This window comes from Neoarius graeffei, chromosome 10 (assembly GCF_027579695.1).
Source record: "Neoarius graeffei isolate fNeoGra1 chromosome 10, fNeoGra1.pri, whole genome shotgun sequence".
NCBI classification, from domain to species: domain Eukaryota; kingdom Metazoa; phylum Chordata; class Actinopteri; order Siluriformes; family Ariidae; genus Neoarius; species Neoarius graeffei.
Window position 1 is genome coordinate 16,554,815 of NC_083578.1, and position 17,290 is coordinate 16,572,104.

The 17,290-nt window shown below is 41.7% G+C and overlaps 1 protein-coding gene across 3 annotated transcripts in view; it reads right to left on the minus strand.

The window, feature by feature from the left end:
• Positions 1-17,290, minus strand: part of pdlim2 (PDZ and LIM domain 2 (mystique)) — a 97,572-nt gene that overhangs the window by 4,741 nt on the left and 75,541 nt on the right. For all 3 annotated transcript variants that reach the window (XM_060931363.1, XM_060931362.1, XM_060931364.1), the window contains one exon: positions 2,314-2,453. In XM_060931363.1, coding sequence (XP_060787346.1) covers positions 2,314-2,453 — 140 coding nt within the window. The remainder of the gene's footprint in view (positions 1-2,313; positions 2,454-17,290) is intronic.

Genomic DNA, 17,290 nt, shown 5'->3' on the forward strand with positions numbered 1-17,290 from the left:
GGACTATATAGTGAGCTCATTGGTAAAATTAAAAACGCTTCCGGACACTACTCCGTCGTGCTGGTATTTACGTCATTAATGTCACACAATTAAAATGTGCCAGATCAGCCGGCTGGTGGGTTTTCAAAATAAATACATGCATGTATTTTTGTGATAAATCCATATTATACTGAGGGCATTTCCAACATTAATCAATACAAAGTACCTGCATCTTTCAGTTTTTTTTTAAATCAAGGCTGAATACTTTCTTTGCCGCTGCCTTTTATTAAATCAAATTTGAGACTTAAATTTGATTTCTTTCAGCACAACCACAATGCATGATGGGATATATCGCTTTGGTTAGTGACCATCGGTTGTACACTACTTTTCATGATGCATTGTGGGATACTTTGAGTGCACTATATAGGGTGTAAATAATCCTCACTAAGGTTTCGGACAACACTACAAAATGGCTTCCCCACTATATAGTGCCCTATATAGTGAATAGGGAGCAATTTCAGACACAGGGCGAGTCATGCTACAGGGTAGGAGGACTTTACAAAGAAAGGATACCGGCAACACTTGAATAAACTATGCTTTTTTAAAAAATTAAAAACCATTAGGTATGTCTGTGGAGTCTGCTCTTTAGCTGCTGGAACATCCACAAGCTCTAATGTTTCGTTAACTACAGTTGGTCCAAATTCACGTAAAAGTTTTGTTTCAGCCATTTTAGCTTTGTTTTATTTCATCAGTTCTGAATAATAGAATGGTTGAGCAAAGAAATATGCATGTTGTATTTTCTATATATGCCTTGTGCTTAAGGATTAATTAAATAACCATTGGTTTACACATATGCAATAATTCATCAGGGAAGTTCCTTACCATTGGCAAACCTAGTGCTGATGCAAAAAAGTCAGTGGCGAATTTTTAAAAGTTCCACTAATAAAGTGTAAGGCCTCACTTGGCAAACTATTTCACCAGGAAATTCGCTGATCGAGAAACTAGGTACCAATGGACATCAGTCAATAGGGGCATGATTTCATGAACAAACCTTAATCTTTCTATTAAAAAAAAAGAAATATGTTCACTAGCAGTGGTCCACTTAAAATGTTTTAGTAGCAACTGCAACAATAAGTATATTATTCACAGATGCACGAACGCATGATTAAAAGAGAGACAACGAAATCCTTCATCCATCATCCTTTGTGCTGTGCATATGAGCTGAATGACGAAATGGTAAAACATGCCCATTTTCTGTCAAACGTTTTCATGCTTTCCACAACAAAACCAGGCAAATCTGTTTGGTTCCAGCACTAAAATGCTGGAATGCTTGAGAACTGGTGATGTCAAGGGCCTTGAAGCAGTACTGTTTTGGTCACCATAACAATTTGGACAAATTTTCATGACCACATTTAAAATAAAACACGAAATGAAATATTTCAACTGTGAATCAGTGTTCTGAGAAGACAAAGTAAAATGACACTTTTTAAAACCAGTTTCTTTGGGCAGATACACACTGAGAATAAAGGTCACACTGCATAATAAAATTCATGTGTGCAATCTGCCATGGACAATTGTTTTCTAGGATGATGGAATGTAGACACTTGAGGATTTGAGTTTGGATGGTAAACACGTTGCATTCACAGTTGCTGGGACGTTTCCACTGCACTTTATGATGTTCCGATTATGTAACGGATTGTCTTTTGGGCCAAAAACGCATCTAAATAATTTACACAGACCGAACCCATGCTGCGGCACGGTGGTGTAGTGGTTAGCGCTGTTGCCTCACAGCAAGAAGGTCCGGGTTCGAGCCCTGTGGCCGGCAAGGGCTTTTCTGTGCGGAGTTTGCATGTCCTCCCAGTGTCCGCGTGGGTTTCCTCCGGGTGCTCCGGTTTCCCCCACAGTCCAAAGACATGCAGGTTAGGTTAACTGGTGACTCTAAATTGACCGTAGGTGTGAATGCGAGTGTGAATGGTTGTCTGTGTCTATGTGTCAGCCCTGTGATGACCTGGCGACTTGTCCAGGGTGTACCCCGCCTTTCGCCCATAGACAGCTGGGATAGGCTCCAGCTTGCCTGCGACCCTGTAGAACAGGATAAAGTGGCTAGAGATAATGAGATAAGATGAACCCAAGCTCAAGTATTAGTTTTGACTTCACAGATAAGAGACAGACTTTAACACTTGGGTAATTTATGGCTATTTAATAATGCATTTGGACAGAAGGTTGCAGTGACCTGGAACCCAATTTGTCCCCCAATTTTTACATGTTGGACTAATTTGAATTTTCTGCATTAAGGCAGTTCTGCATTAATTGCAGTGTGTGTGTGTGTTTTACCTTTCTCATCAGCCTCCAAGACCTCTTGCAGCATTTTGAAGGTGTTGGACTGGCGAGGAGATGCACGTGACTCCTTGTTCTCCAGAATCATCTTGTACACCTCTGATTCACGATCGAACCGCTGCATCGCAAAGTCCGAGCTAACGGAGAGACAGGGACACAGACGGTAAATAAAACATCAGGACTGAATGTCTGAAATCCAAAATCAGTCATTAAACCGAGATCTGTACCAGTAGTGCATGCTTGCTGCTGAAAGTCATTCATGGACATTTACTGTATATTCCTAAAGTTTCACAGCAGTGCAGCTACATAAAAGGAAATGAATGCTATGGGAGAAAAGGGTTTAACGCAGTGATCTTATAACCTCATCACATCAACTCTGGCTCATGGAAAAGCCTGTATGCCTGTGTAGTTTCTGCTGCACATACAGACTGAAGATCAACATGGTCAAGACTGATAAGACCTCGATCTACACCTTACAGACAGACTGGTATTCATAAACCACGAAAGCTTAAAATACATTATGAAAACAAAAGCCAGTGAAGGTCCTGGGAATCAAACAAATAAAATTTCTTTTACTTTTGTCACCCATTAAATGCTGAAACGTGCCTATAAATCTGGCTAATCATTTTGTCAATTTGATGAATTGAGGCAACAGTCAGGAGCAAAAAATGAAAGAAAAACACTTGTCTCGAACTTTGTATACATTTACTGAAGAGAAAAAAAACACTATTGTGATTAAAATGATTTAAAGATGTATAATGCGGATATACACTGCTAATGGTAACAAAAGCACTGAACAGTAAATAAATTCCAGACATAAACATCTCATATAAACAGATTTATTTAAATGCTGTCCTCACATGATTTTGCTGCTGTTGTGATTTCTTTGTCTCTGAAATATAGGATCAATTGAAAAACTCCCTTTAACAGATTTTCTCCTCTTGTTTCTCTGAACTACAGAGACAGACAGACAATAACCATGACATAAGGGTTAAAGTTTACTGTGGCTACATGTGAATACTGCAGTGTTTACTCACTTATTAAGGCCAAAGTCTATCAGTTTGTTCAGCGTATGCACGGTTTAAAGGAACAACCAATCATCTTCAGGCATTAGACTATGCTCATACATGTATTTACATAGGAATAACATCCATGAAATGCATCAGTCAGGATTTAGACCTCATCATAGCACAGAGACAGCTCTGGTTAAAGTAGTAAATGACCTACTGTTGGCATCTGATCAGGGCTGTGTCTCGCTGCTTGTGTTGCTTGACCTTAGTGCAGCATTTGATACCACTGATCATTCCATTCTTCTGGATAGACTAGAAAATGTTGTGGGAGTTAAGGGAACAGTCCTCTCCTGGCTCAGGTCTTATTTAACTGATCGCGATCAGCATGTTGATGTAAATGGTGATTTTTCTAGACATACTGAGGTAAAGTTTGGTGTTCCACAAGGTTCTGTCTTGGGTCCACTGCTTTTTTCTTTATGCATGTTACCTCTGGGTGATCTATTCATAAACATGGTATTAGTTTCCACCATTATGCTGGTGACACACAGTTGTACGTTTCTGCAAAACCAGATGAGACACCAGCTTAATAGAATTGAGGAATGTGTGAAGGACATTAGACACTGGATGCTCATTAACTTCCTTCTGCTTAACTCTGACAAGACTGAAGTACTTAGACTAGGACCACACGCAGCTAGAAGGAAGTTTTCTGATTACAGTGACTCTGGATGGCCTTTCTGTTTCTTCACGTGCAGCAGTAAAAGACCTCGGGGTGATTATTGACCCCAGTCTTTCATCCGAAACTCACATTGATAACATTACCTGGATAGCTTTCTTTCATCTCAGAAATATTGCTAAGATAAGAAATTTAAATGTCACTACACGACACAGAAAAATGGAGTTCATGCTTTCGTTACCTCCAGGTTGGATTATTATAATGCCTTACTGTCTGGAAAGCTCCAGTTAGTTCAAAATGCAGCAGCAAGAGTCCTTACTAGAACTAGAAAATATGACCACATCACCCCTGTCTTATCCACACTGGACTGGCTCCCAATCAAATTTTGTATTGATTATAAAATACTACTATTGACCTTCAAAGCATTGAATGGTCTCGCACCACAGTACCTGAGCGAACTTCTGGTTCTTTATGACCCGCCACGCCTACCTAGATCAAAAGGTGCAGTCTACTGTATTTGCTGGTACCTTGTATAGTGAAGGCTACATCAGGGGGCAGAGCCTTTTCTTACAAAGCCCCACAGTTATGGAACAGCCTTCCAAGTAGTGTTCAAGAATCAGACAGTCTCAGCATTTAAGTCTAGGCTGAAAACATACAGCATCTGTTTAGTCAAGCCTCACTCGAGTTTGTTGGCAGTGTAGTGGCTGCTGGTTTACGTCCCGGGGCTCTCTCATGCCCGAGTTACCTTCTGGCTCTCCCCTTTTAGTTATGTGGTCATAGTTAGTTTTGCCAGAGTCCCTGCTTGTACTCAGCGCAAAATGTATACTGTACCTACTTATTACCCAACAACCTGTGTATTCTCTCTCTTCTCCCCCAAAATCTGTCCCTCTGAGTTACATGTCAATCCTGGGATCGAGGTGCTAACCTCTTCTGCTCCTCAGACCTGCCTGATCCATCCTGATGCCCCATGTCTGGTTGGAGTCTCATCGCATCGCTCCTGTGGAGGACGGCCCCATATGGACAGTTGAAAGTCACACTTGGAGGACGCTCTGGACACTTACAGTAATGCTTTTGTGGCTCTAGACAACAGTTGGCTTGCAAACTTTGGGATTGCGGTTGTCATGAACAGTTTCGCACTCAAGTTTCCATTAATGAAGAGTTTATAACATCAACGAAACTGACTTCATATTAAAACTGTTAAATGTTATATAGTCAAGTCTTGTTGTCCAGGTGAGGATGGGTTCCCTTTTGAGTCTGGTTCCTCTCAAGGTTTCTTCCTCGTGTCATCTGGGGGAGATTTTCCTTGCCACCGTCGCCACGGGCTTGCTCATTGGGGATAGATTAGGGATAAAATTGGCTCATGTCTTGGATCATTCAGATTCTGTAAAGCTGCTTTGGGACAATGTCTATTGTTAAAAACGTTATACAAACAAACTTGACTTGACTATTCCACTCTGGATCACGCTAGCGTTCTTTATCTGTTTGGTCATCACTGAGATAAGAAAAGACTGACATAAGACAAGCCTTTAATAATGCTGTAATAGAGCCACTTGGAAAAAAAAAAAAAAAAAAGGTTTCATTCAGTGTTCTCAGAAAAGAGAAAAGCATATGTTCTGTAATCACTGCTTGGCCCCTTTCCTTTGAAAACATGTGTTTGTTTCAAACCATTTCCTCCAGTGTTTGGAACAAGAGACCTTTGAGAAATGCCTGAGAACAGCCTTCTCGCCAGCACTAATTTGATGCTAACCAGAATCAAGTGAAGTTAGAGAGATACTGCATTGTTCTGCCCTCATGGTCATGCAAATTATGTCTGTCTGTATTAATATTTTAAATTTATTTAAAAAAAAAAAAAAAAAGAAGGGCGGCACGGTGGTGTAGTGGTTAGCGCTGTCGCCTCACAGCAAGAAGGTCCTGGGTTCGAGCCCCGGGGCCGGCGAGGACCTTTCTGTGTGGAGTTTGCATGTTCTCCCCGTGTCCGTGTGGGTTTCCTCCGGGTGCTCCGGTTTCCCCCACAGTCCAAAGACATGCAGGTTAGGTTAACTGGTGACTCTAAATTGACCATAGGTGTGAATGTGAGTGTGAATGGTTGTCTGTGTCTGTGTCAGCCCTGTGATGACCTGGCGACTTGTCCAGGGTGTACCCCGCCTTTCGCCCGTAGTCAGCTGGGATAGGCTCCAGCTTGCCTGCGACCCTGTAGAAGGATAAAGCGGCTAGAGATGATGAGATGAGATGAAAAAAAAAGAAGAAATTTGATACCACTTCCTGAACAAAACTGTGTGTACTGGATGACCTTCATTCCTTGATTCCTGAAACTCTGCTGTATACATACATAATGTTTGAGTTTCATGTCGTCACCTGCAGCACGTGTCAGTTTGGAATGAACCTTGTATAAGCGCAGCTATGTATATTAATAAATTAAAAAGGAAAATAAAGGAGGTCTGATGAACAAAGATCATATCTGACTGGGCTAAGACTGAGTTGAACTTTTAACTGTATGATCTAGTTTAAAGATTTTCACAGCATCACAGCATTAATTGACCATTTACAAACATTACTGGTAGTGAATATTAAACAAAATTCATTTTGAGGAGGATTTCTCTCCATTATTTGATCCAGTTGAGTCACCTGACAATTTCTACCCCCCAGCCAGCTCTCTAGCATACGAGAGCTACCAAATAAAGTAGCTTTGTCACATGCACACTCAAGCACATTGAAATTCATTCTCTGCATTTAACCCATCATATGCACACACAAGTGAGCAATGAGCACACACGCATACCCAGAGGAGTGGGCAGCTACGCTACAGCACCCAGGGAGCAGTTAGAGGCTAGGTGCCTTGCTCAAGGGCACTTCAGCCTAAAGCCACCCCATGTTAACCTAACCACATGCCTTTGGACTGTGGGGGAAACCGGAGCACCCGGAGGAAACCCACGCAGACACAGGGAGAACATGCAAACTCCACACAGAAAGGCCCCATCGGCCACTGGGCTTGATCCCAGAGCCTTCTTTCTGTGAAGTGACAGTGCTAACTACACCACCGTGGAGGTTGAAAGCCAACACGTGCTTCCTTCAAGACCCGTGAAGCCAGCCAACCACATCACTTCAAACTACTGCTCATGCTACATTAGAGGGCAGCGTAACACACTGTGCTGTCTGCCTTCTTCCATATTCATGAGCTCACAGATGCCTATGATTAGCTACTGGCATTGTGATTGACGGTGGAGGAAAATATATATAAAAAACACATTTAAAAACACCCACAAAACAACAGCAAGCAGCAGCAGCATTAGTAACAGTGTAAGGGTTTTCAGTGCTGTCCCCTGTGCAGAGAAACCGAGGTGATGGTGGTTGCTGTATGATTTAGGAGGAGTCCAGAGGGATGGGGGTTGTGATATTCAACCCACACGTTTCAGAATTTACAGCTGGACACAAAAAGAGATGAGAACCACTGGTCTAAGACGCGTGGTTGGATAAAAACTGCATTTTAAAATCGGCATTTGGAAAGTACAGCATATGGAAATCATATGAAGTAACGTTCCAAATTGCATGTTTGGACACTAACACCCATGCTAGGGTTGCTGTATTAGCAGGCTGATGCGTTGTATTACAGGGATTTAAGCTCTCAAATGGCACACTGATTCTTTCCCACTGTGGCTCCTCCAACTTCACCACTCTCTCATGGTCAGGAATTTCTAGCCATTTAAAAAAAAAATCCCACCAAACACCAAGATGCGATATTTCTCCTCTACAAAACTACTCTCCGTTCATCTCTCACTTTCACGCCTCTGTGGCTAACAGCAGGTTTTAAGTGATGCAAATGGAAGTGAGGCGGAGTGTGCGTAATTTGGAAGCAGGAAAGTGAACGAGGGTACGAGAGCTGATTAGAGGCAGTTGTAAATCGGTGGTCTGCACCAAAAATTTATGAGCGCTTACTCCAGCACCATACTTCTGAAATAAAACTACAGGTTATGGTTGGTGTAAATTTCAAACACATGCAGGGGACTAATTAGAACAATATAATGAGTCGACTACTGCGTCTCCACAAAGAACAAACACCCTGTGGCTAACACACACACACAGTGTAAACTCGTTCATCCTGATCTTAAGGCCACGACTGGTTTTAGTTTGAGAGTATTTATCTAAACACATACGGATACAGCCTTGTTTTTTCGCTCTCAGTATTTAACATTAACAGACCTGGAGGAAAAACAACTACTGAACCTTTTATATGGCTTTGCACCACAGTGCTGCTGAATTCTGTTTGGTCAGAAGGTGTTGATTAAATTTTCTATAACAGCAGCTCTGACACTAACACTCTCGATCGAATATTCCATATAAATCATAACCCTCGACCCCAGGGAAACAATTTTGCATATCTAAGCACTTCAGTAAAGCTTTTTTGCCTGATTTAACACACACAAAGGCCATCATAGTACTCAGAAATGCACAGCTTTCAACTAGGCATGTAAAACAATGATGCTTTTAGCAGGAGCTTCTTTATAAATCCTTATGAGCATTCTTGCTCCTAATCGCCAGGGGAATGTAAAAGCAGTGAACGTTATGCTGCGGACCAGCATAAAAGTCTCTAAAGTTGAAATCCTCATGAACATGTATGCCTCTCTCTAATAAATGCTGCTCCAGAGACAGACATTGATTGCCTATGTGGGTGTGGTCATCACCCCTAGAAACCTGCATAACAAGTAACCAATACTTCACATGCTTTTCTCTGCAAGATCTCGCTGTTGAAAACATGGAATGAGAAACCACCATGAGACCAGTGGGGTGAGATCTCAGAAGCAGGAAGGGGTGATGAGAGACAAGAAAGTGAGAAGGAGAAAGGCTCGGACAGCTTGTCACGACTCCTTCAGCATTTACTGTGTAGGCTGTTCTATATAGAACCCTATAACAGGCAGTTATGCAAGTGGTACAAAAAACAGTTGCTGTTACCACCCCAAAGTTGATTATTTTCCAATAACATCAAGTCCTTAAGTGTTTTATTCCACTTCCACTAATTGAACAGCAACTTGCCCCACAGCAAAATGACTGCAATTATTTATTTATTAAAAAGACTTTATGCAAAACCTTGTTCAAAAGTTACAGCTTTACCTTTGACTGCTACAAGCACCGACACTGAAGCCTCCATAAAATAAATGCCCTTACAGAAAACTTTAGTCACACCAATTATTTTTCAAGTCATTAATCATTAGCTTTAGTGTATGTGGAGCATCCGCCACACAAGAGTGCATTAAGACTTGAGAATTCATTAACACTGTGGAATAAAATATACAACAATACATAAAAAGAGCTCCAAGATACAGATATTGGCAACATGAATACTATAGAGAAAGAAATAAGATTAGAGACAGGTTAGATAACGTAAGCTAGAGATGAGAGACCAATTTAAACAATATTAACATAGACTGATGGTTTATGAGATGGTATAGAAATGGATATAAATATACAGAAAAAGACATATATCGAGAAAAATTGTAGAGAGAGTTACAGATGTAGACAGAAATAAGTGGATAGATAAATTAGATGAAATGGAGAGATTAGAAAGATAAATAAATGGATAGTCAGGAGGAAGAGATGGGCTGTAAATCTCCAGATCTAGATTGGACACAGCCATGTTCTGTGAAAAATGCCCCAAATTGAATCCAGATCCACAGACTCCAAAGTAGACTCACTTTCCCCCTTTTTTTCCTCTGCGAGCCCTCCAAAGCTATCCCTCTCCTCTCACTCCTCCTTCACTTGCTTTCTGCTCCGAGATGGTAAGGTACAACATTGAAATCCCAAACATACACATTCACGTCAACACTAGAAGTAAATGACAAGAACAGCACAGTGTCACAGACATCCAGACAGAAAAGACCAAAAGCATCGAATAGCTATTACTGATTAGCTGCTCATGTAATAGCTCATTGAACGCTATTGTTCTAATTATTGTCTGGAGGATTTCTATTGCCCTGCATCTGCTTCAGGCTGCTGGTACACAGTTACGTATAATCTTGTGAACACACACCTAGCTAAACAGGCTTCAAACAAAACCTCATCAAAACAGCAGACAGCATCACAGCCTGAAAAGAGCAGAGAGAGAAGAGAAGCCCAAGAAGTGCATGTACTAACTCCTCAGGACACTTCCAAATATCAGGTCTATAAACCTGTGGTGAATAAAGTTACACACTTACCTCAAAAGACACCGAGCAAATCCTTTACAAAAAAAAAAAGGACCAAAAAGACTTCAGTGGCAACCTCACTCACACACACCTAAAACTGATTCAAGACTACACACACACACAAACTCATTTGCACACAAAACACACACCCCTTTGCTGAGCTAAACAGAATTTCAGTTTAAAAGGTGCAACTCTTCCATAGACTCGCTGTATAAAAGAGGAGGACTCTATATGCTGAGCAGAGAGGGGTGGAGCTGGAGGAGTGTGCACCACAGGGGAAACCAAGCGTGTGTACGTACACACATATGCATGGCTATGTGCAAAAAGAGGACCAATTACGGGGAAAAAAAAATACAAAATGATTTTCAGTTACACAGACAGAGTCAGAGGAAAAACTGAAAAGAATACAAGGAAATTCCAGACACAGCAAGAGAGAGAACGCTACAGATCCCCCTCCCCCCAAGAAGTACTGGATTAAAGCCGTTTAGGTTTGGGATCAAAAGACGAATATGAAATGATAGCTCAGCATTCAGCATTAATTGCCTAATATTTACATCTAGATGTGCTAACTTGAAACATTTACTGTACAACACCTTTTCTTTGAACCCAACCATTTCTCAGGTAATCAAAAATATTGGACCACAATTGGTAGGCGTTTCTCGTTGCCCAGGTGCGCCCTCTTAGATTGATGGTTTAAACAATTAATAGCTGTGAATGTCCACTTCTGGCCTGAGCCCTGGGTTCAACCTGTGAAGACTGCATTTATTGTTAAAAGGAAAAACCGATATGAAGACCAGAGCTGTCTATGGGAGAAAAGCAGGCCATTTTGTAGCTTGGGGGGGGTTTAATAAAATCAGAGCCATTGCACAAACATTGGGCATAGCCAGTACAATTTGGAATGTCCTGATAAAGAACACCACTTGTGTACCAACAACCAGATCTTGAACAGGTTGGCCAATGAAAAGAGTAGCAGTTGATAAACTTCAACAACCAGCAAGGGCGGGTGGTGCACAAGGGCGATTGGACGATGCACTGCCAAAATGAAAAAAGGTGTGTTTTTTTTTTTTTAAAACAAACTTTCACCAGTGCTACTCTAGGCCGTTTTAATCTGTCTCTGGGTATCATTGTCCAATCAGGGTGGTCTTGCTTCTAGAGTACCGCCCCTTTTGGGGCTATTTCAGTCACGTTGAAAATCGCCCAAGAGTTCACTGATAGAGTCCCATGTTAATATATATTAACGTGCTTTCGTCACTGCGAAGCGTGGCAAAGTTGCGTTCGATCCTCTCAGTTTCTGAAGTGAGATGGATGTGGAAAGCAATTCAGTGCGGTCCTTAAAAGAAGTTCCATTTAGTCAGCGATCAAATCGAGCTAAATTGGCAACAAAACAAGCTGGACCCCCTCGACCAAATCTAAACATAAAACAAATTTCAACGGGGGATCATAACTCGAGGTTTTACTTCAACATGGTACGGTACCAGCGCAAATCCTGGCTAGCTGGCTGCAAGGACGCCTCAGCGGTTTTCTGCTACCCCTGCTTACTTTTCCACCCTGGAGGTGGCTCCACGGACAACACTGCTTGGACGGTCACTGGAGTTTCGGACATGCATCATTTGTCGGAGAAAATTAAAAAAAAACCGAGTCATCAAAGATTCACATGGGCAGCTGCCTGAAATTTTCGGCTTTTGGGAGAGAGTGACCATCGCTACACAACTGGATGAGGGCTACAGGCTAGCAGGTCGCCGCCACAGCGATGAGGTGAGCAAGAACAGGCACATATTAAACCATCGCATCCAATGCGTGAAATTTTGTGGAGTGTTTGAGTTAGCTCAACGAGGCAAAGACGAAACTGAGGGCTCCAGTCACCGTGGTGTTTTTCTGGGTTTGGTTGACTTCGTGACTCTCACACTCACACACAGAATCCATTCACTTTTGATGTTTTCAATGTGCATTTTTATATTTGACACACTTTGCTCTGAGAGTTAGCACTTTGGTAAATACCAGTATCCTTGGTAAATACCAGTAATTGCAAGATCTAAAGATCCACTCATCTATCTATTCAACTGCTATTGTTATGTTAGCCAACTATTCACAATGTTTTGTTACAGTAAGTGCACTTTCCTGTTGTCCTTAAGCCGCACAGTCTGTAAAATTCGTGCTGGTCATGGAGTTTGAAGTACAAAATCTATTTACAGAACATTCTGTAGAACTGTACTTTCAAGATTGGCAAATAAATATGTATTATTTTTTTAAAAACATGGGTTCCTCTCTTATTTACTTGTTGGACATATCTTTTATAAAAAATATAATTCTTGGCTATTTCACATCATACAATATTGAAATAATGTGAATAGGGTGTAATTGGTCATTGTGGAGCCAAACCATTCTTGGATTGTGAATATTGTTTGCAACTTTACACCAGGGGCGGCACGGTGTAGTGGTTAGCGCTGCCGCCTCACAGCAAGAAGGTCCGGGTTCGAGCCCCGTGGCCGGCGAGGGCCTTTCTGTGTGGAGTTTGCATGTTCTCCCCGTGTCCGCGTGGGTCTCCTCCGGGTGCTCCGGTTTCCCCCACAGTCCAAAGACATGCAGGTTAGGTTAACTGGTGACTCTAAATTGACCGTCGGTGTGAATGTGAGTGTGAATGGTTGTCTGTGTCTATGTGTCAGCCCTGTGATGACCTGGCGACTTGTCCAGGGTGTACCCCGCCTTTCGCCCGTAGTCAGCTGGGATAGGCTCCAGCTTGCCTGCGACCCTGTAGAAGGATAAAGCGGCTAGAGATGAGTTGAGATGAGTTTAGATGAACTTTACACCACAGCCTATAGCTTAGGTAGCTACAGGGAAAAGATTTCTGTAATGTGCTGCCACCTAGTGGACAGAAGTGGCATGGAACTGTGATATGCAGAGAGGAAAAAAAAAAGTCAATAATGTCCGGCTACCTATAATGTACCTGTTGAATGAGTCACCTTATGACATTATTGGATAATTTGCCCCTCCTGAGAAAATTTTCAGGACCCACCACTGACAACCAATACACCATTCAAAGAGGAAGTATTGAGGCCATACCACAAGAAGCAAACCACTCATCAGCAGTAAGAATCAGAAGGCCAGGCTGGAATTCACAAAGAAATCCAGAGAGGAGACACAAAATGTTCTGAAACTTCTACCAAAGTGATGGAAAGGCCAAAGTGTGGAGAAAAAGGATCTGATCATGATCAAAAACATACGAGCTCATCAGTCAAGCATGGTGGAGGAGAGTGTCATGGCTTGGGTTTGCATGGCCGCTTCTGGAATGAGCTCACCAATCTTTATAGATGTAACTCATGACAGTAGCAGCAGAATAGGCCTGCCACCATTAATCAGTGTAATCAATGTTAATGCTGAAAACGTGTCTATTTTAAACGGTCACATTTTTTGCATGAATTTACCTTCAAGTTCTAACATGCTTCACTTCATTATAAAATCACTAAAGGCTGCATGTAAAATGTTTTGACAAAGTAGCACTAGTGTTATGCATGAGCACCTATAGAGAAAACACATAAGCACTATTCTGTGATGGAGTGTCAAAAGACGAACCCATCCTAAGTGTCTATTCATGTTTATTAAATTAACATTGGTAGGAAGAGCTTTTGAATATCTTTTGCCCTTGTCGCTGCTCATCTGCCCGCTACCTTAGAATTTCCATTGATAAAAGTGTTGGAGAAAATGTTTAGGCTACAATCTGGGTTTATTCTACATTGACCGACGGTGCCGGTGTCTCTTCATGTGCGCTGGACTTGCTGGAGCATGTACCATATCTAATTTTATTTCTGCCATTATTTTAAGCACATTTTTATGCGTAGGGAATACCATAAATACAACCGATAACGCTTTAATAATTTGTGATGCATTTAAAAGTGCAAGATAAAGAAGCAGAAGGAATTTTACTGTGTCTTCATTACATTGTTAGATTTTGATCTGTCTGTACTGAAGAAGGTTGAACTGAAAAAAGTTCGATCTAGGAACGTAGACCTCTGCTGTGCCACATGGATCGATCCGGAAGCGAACAGTCACTGACAGCTATTCAGAGATGTTTTTCAGTTTATCGTAGGACAAACATGAGTGTGTGTATTTTATATACAGGGTGTTTCAAAAAATTTTATATCACTTTACAATTTAATAACTTTGCCAACTGTCGTTCATCCATCCATTCTGTGCAGGGTCGCAGGCAAGCTGGAGCCTATCCTAGCTGACTATGGGTGAGAGGCGGGGTACACCCTGGACAAGTCGCCAGGTCATCACAGGGCTGACACGTAGACAACCAACCATTCACACTCACACCTACGGTCAATTTAGAGTCACCAGTTAACCTAACCTGCATGTCTTTGGACTGTGGGGGAAACCGGAGCACCCGGAGGAAACCCACGCGGACACGAGGAGAACATGCAAACTCCACACAGAAAGACCCTCGCCGGCCACGGGGCTTCCATAAAATTTATGAAATCGTTTATGGAATCTACATACCTTTGAATCTCTCAAATTTTGAGGAACAAATCTTATACTGCTCAACATTAAGACTGTTCAGTTTCATTTGCCTAGACCATGTAGTTTCTGGGACATTTGCATCTCATACCAATTTTTTGAAACACCTTGTATATATGCAAAAAATATATATATAAATTACACACACAAAAGTGTGTTGTGGCTATATGATTGGAGGATGATGCAATTGATGAAGCCAAGTTGTCCATGTATGACAGGGTAAAATAAATGGGTGATTAATCATTACATCACTGGTTTAGACTACAATATTTTAAGAGAGAGCGACATTATGTACCATTACATCACCCGTCAGGATCATACTCATGAAAAGATGACTGATATTACTGATCAAAATAACCTTCATTAAGCAGAGAGAAGAATGTGCAAGCAAAGATGAATCACAAGGATTTAATTAACTAAAACCAGTAGCAATCAGAACAGACTGTTCCAGTTTCAAGCATGCCAAACATTTATCGATTAATAAATGTTGAATATGATGCGTGCGTTTTTCAGTAGTCTGGTGATGTCAATGAGTCACCGTCTTGATGCAGTTACTGCAAACCAAATACAAAGTGCTATTTAATACTCTACGTCTCTGCTCCTATATTTTCACTCAACTTATAAAATGTCCCATGTTGTTTAACACACGTAGATGTAAATATCAGAAAATGAAATTCTTATCTTAGGTCATTGTTTGTTCTTAAACCCAAAAGGTCTATAAGAATAATTCATAGTGCTGGTTACTGAGATCATACTAATTCACTATTCGGGTGGCACGGTGGTGTAGTGGTTAGCACGGTCGCCTCAGAGCAAGAAGGTTCTGGGTTTGAACCCAGCAGCCGGCGAGGGCCTTTCTGTGTGGAGTTTGCACGTTCTCCCCGTGTCTGCGTGTTTTCTCCGGGTGCTCCGGTTTCCCCCACAGTTCAAAGACATGCAGGTTAGGTTAATATGGGACGGCCTTGGGCTGAGGTGCCCTTGAGTGAGGCACCTAACTCCCAACTGCTCCCCGGGCGCTGTTAGCATGGCTGCACATGCTAACAGCGCAGCTAACAGCACCCATCTGAAGCAGTGAACACACATGCACACACGTAAGCAATGACCCCACACACACACTGGGTATGTGTGTGTGCTAATTGCTCACGTGTGTGCATGCGTGTTCACTGCTTCAGATGGGTTAAATGCAGAGAGGAAATTTCACAAGTTTGTGATCTTTTCTTTTTCTTTATTCTTAAATTCAAAATGTTTAAAATTCAGGGATATTATAGAATATAAAACTACCTTAATAATGTACAAAGTAAGGAATTATAAAGTACTAAGGAATATCCAAACAATGTTCTCGGATAGAGAGGGGGGGCTATAATTTTAGGGGGAAATTGAAATTTAAAATTTGCAGTGCTAGGACAACGTTAAAAATGTTCAGTATTTCTATTTGTGGAGTAAAGCTATGGAACGGTTTGAATGTGGAGCTCATGAAACGTACAACTATAAACCAGTTAAAAAAAAAAAAAGGTATAAGGAACAGATCTTTGAGGTATAGGGAGGAGGAATTACAATAGCATTCTCTCATATATACAGACAGTGGGGCAAAAAAGTATTTAGTCAGCCACCAATTGTGCAAGTTCTCCCACTTAAAAAGATGAGAGAGGCCTGTAATTTTCATCATAGGTACACTTCAACTATGAGAGACAGAATGGGGGAAAGAATCCAGGAAATCACATTGTAGATGACCAAACACTTATTTTACCGAGGAATTTACCAATTAATTCATTAAAAATCCTACAAACAAGCAAGATTTCTGGCTCTCACAGACCTGTAACAACTTCTTTAAGAGGCTCCTCTGTCCTCCACTCGTTACCTGTATTAATGGCACCTGTTTGAACTCGTTATCAGTATAAAAGACACCTGTCCACAACCTCAAACAGTCACACTCCAAACTCCACTATGGCCAAGACCAAAGAGCTGTCAAAGGACACCAGAAACAAAATTGTAGACCTGCACCAGGCTGGGAAGACTGAATCTGCAATAGGTAAGCAGCTTGGTGTGAAGAAATCAACTGTGGGAGCAATTATTAGAAAATGGAAGACATACAAGACCACTGATAATCTCCCTCGATCTGGGGCTCCACGCAAGATCTCATCCTGTGGGGTCGAAACGATCACAAGAACAGTGAGCAAAAATCCCAGAACCACACGGGGGGACCTAGTGAATGACCTGCAGAGAGCTGGGACCAAAGTAACAAAGGCTACCATCAGTAACACACTACGCCACCAGGGACTCAAATCCTGCAGTGCCAGACGTGTGCCCCTGCTTAAGCCAGTACATGTCCAGGCCTGTCTGAAGTTTGCTAGAGAGCATTTGGATGATCCAGAAGAGGATTGGGAGAATGTCATATGGTCAGATGAAACCAAAATAAAACTTTATGGTAAAAACTCAACTTGTATTTGGAGGAGAAAGAATGCCGAGTTGCATCCAAAGAACACCATACCTACTGTGAAGCATGGGGGTGGAAACATCATGCTTTGGGGCTGTTTTTCTGCAAAGGGACCAGGACGACTGATCCGTGTAAAGGAAAGAATGAATGGGGCCATGTATCATGAGAT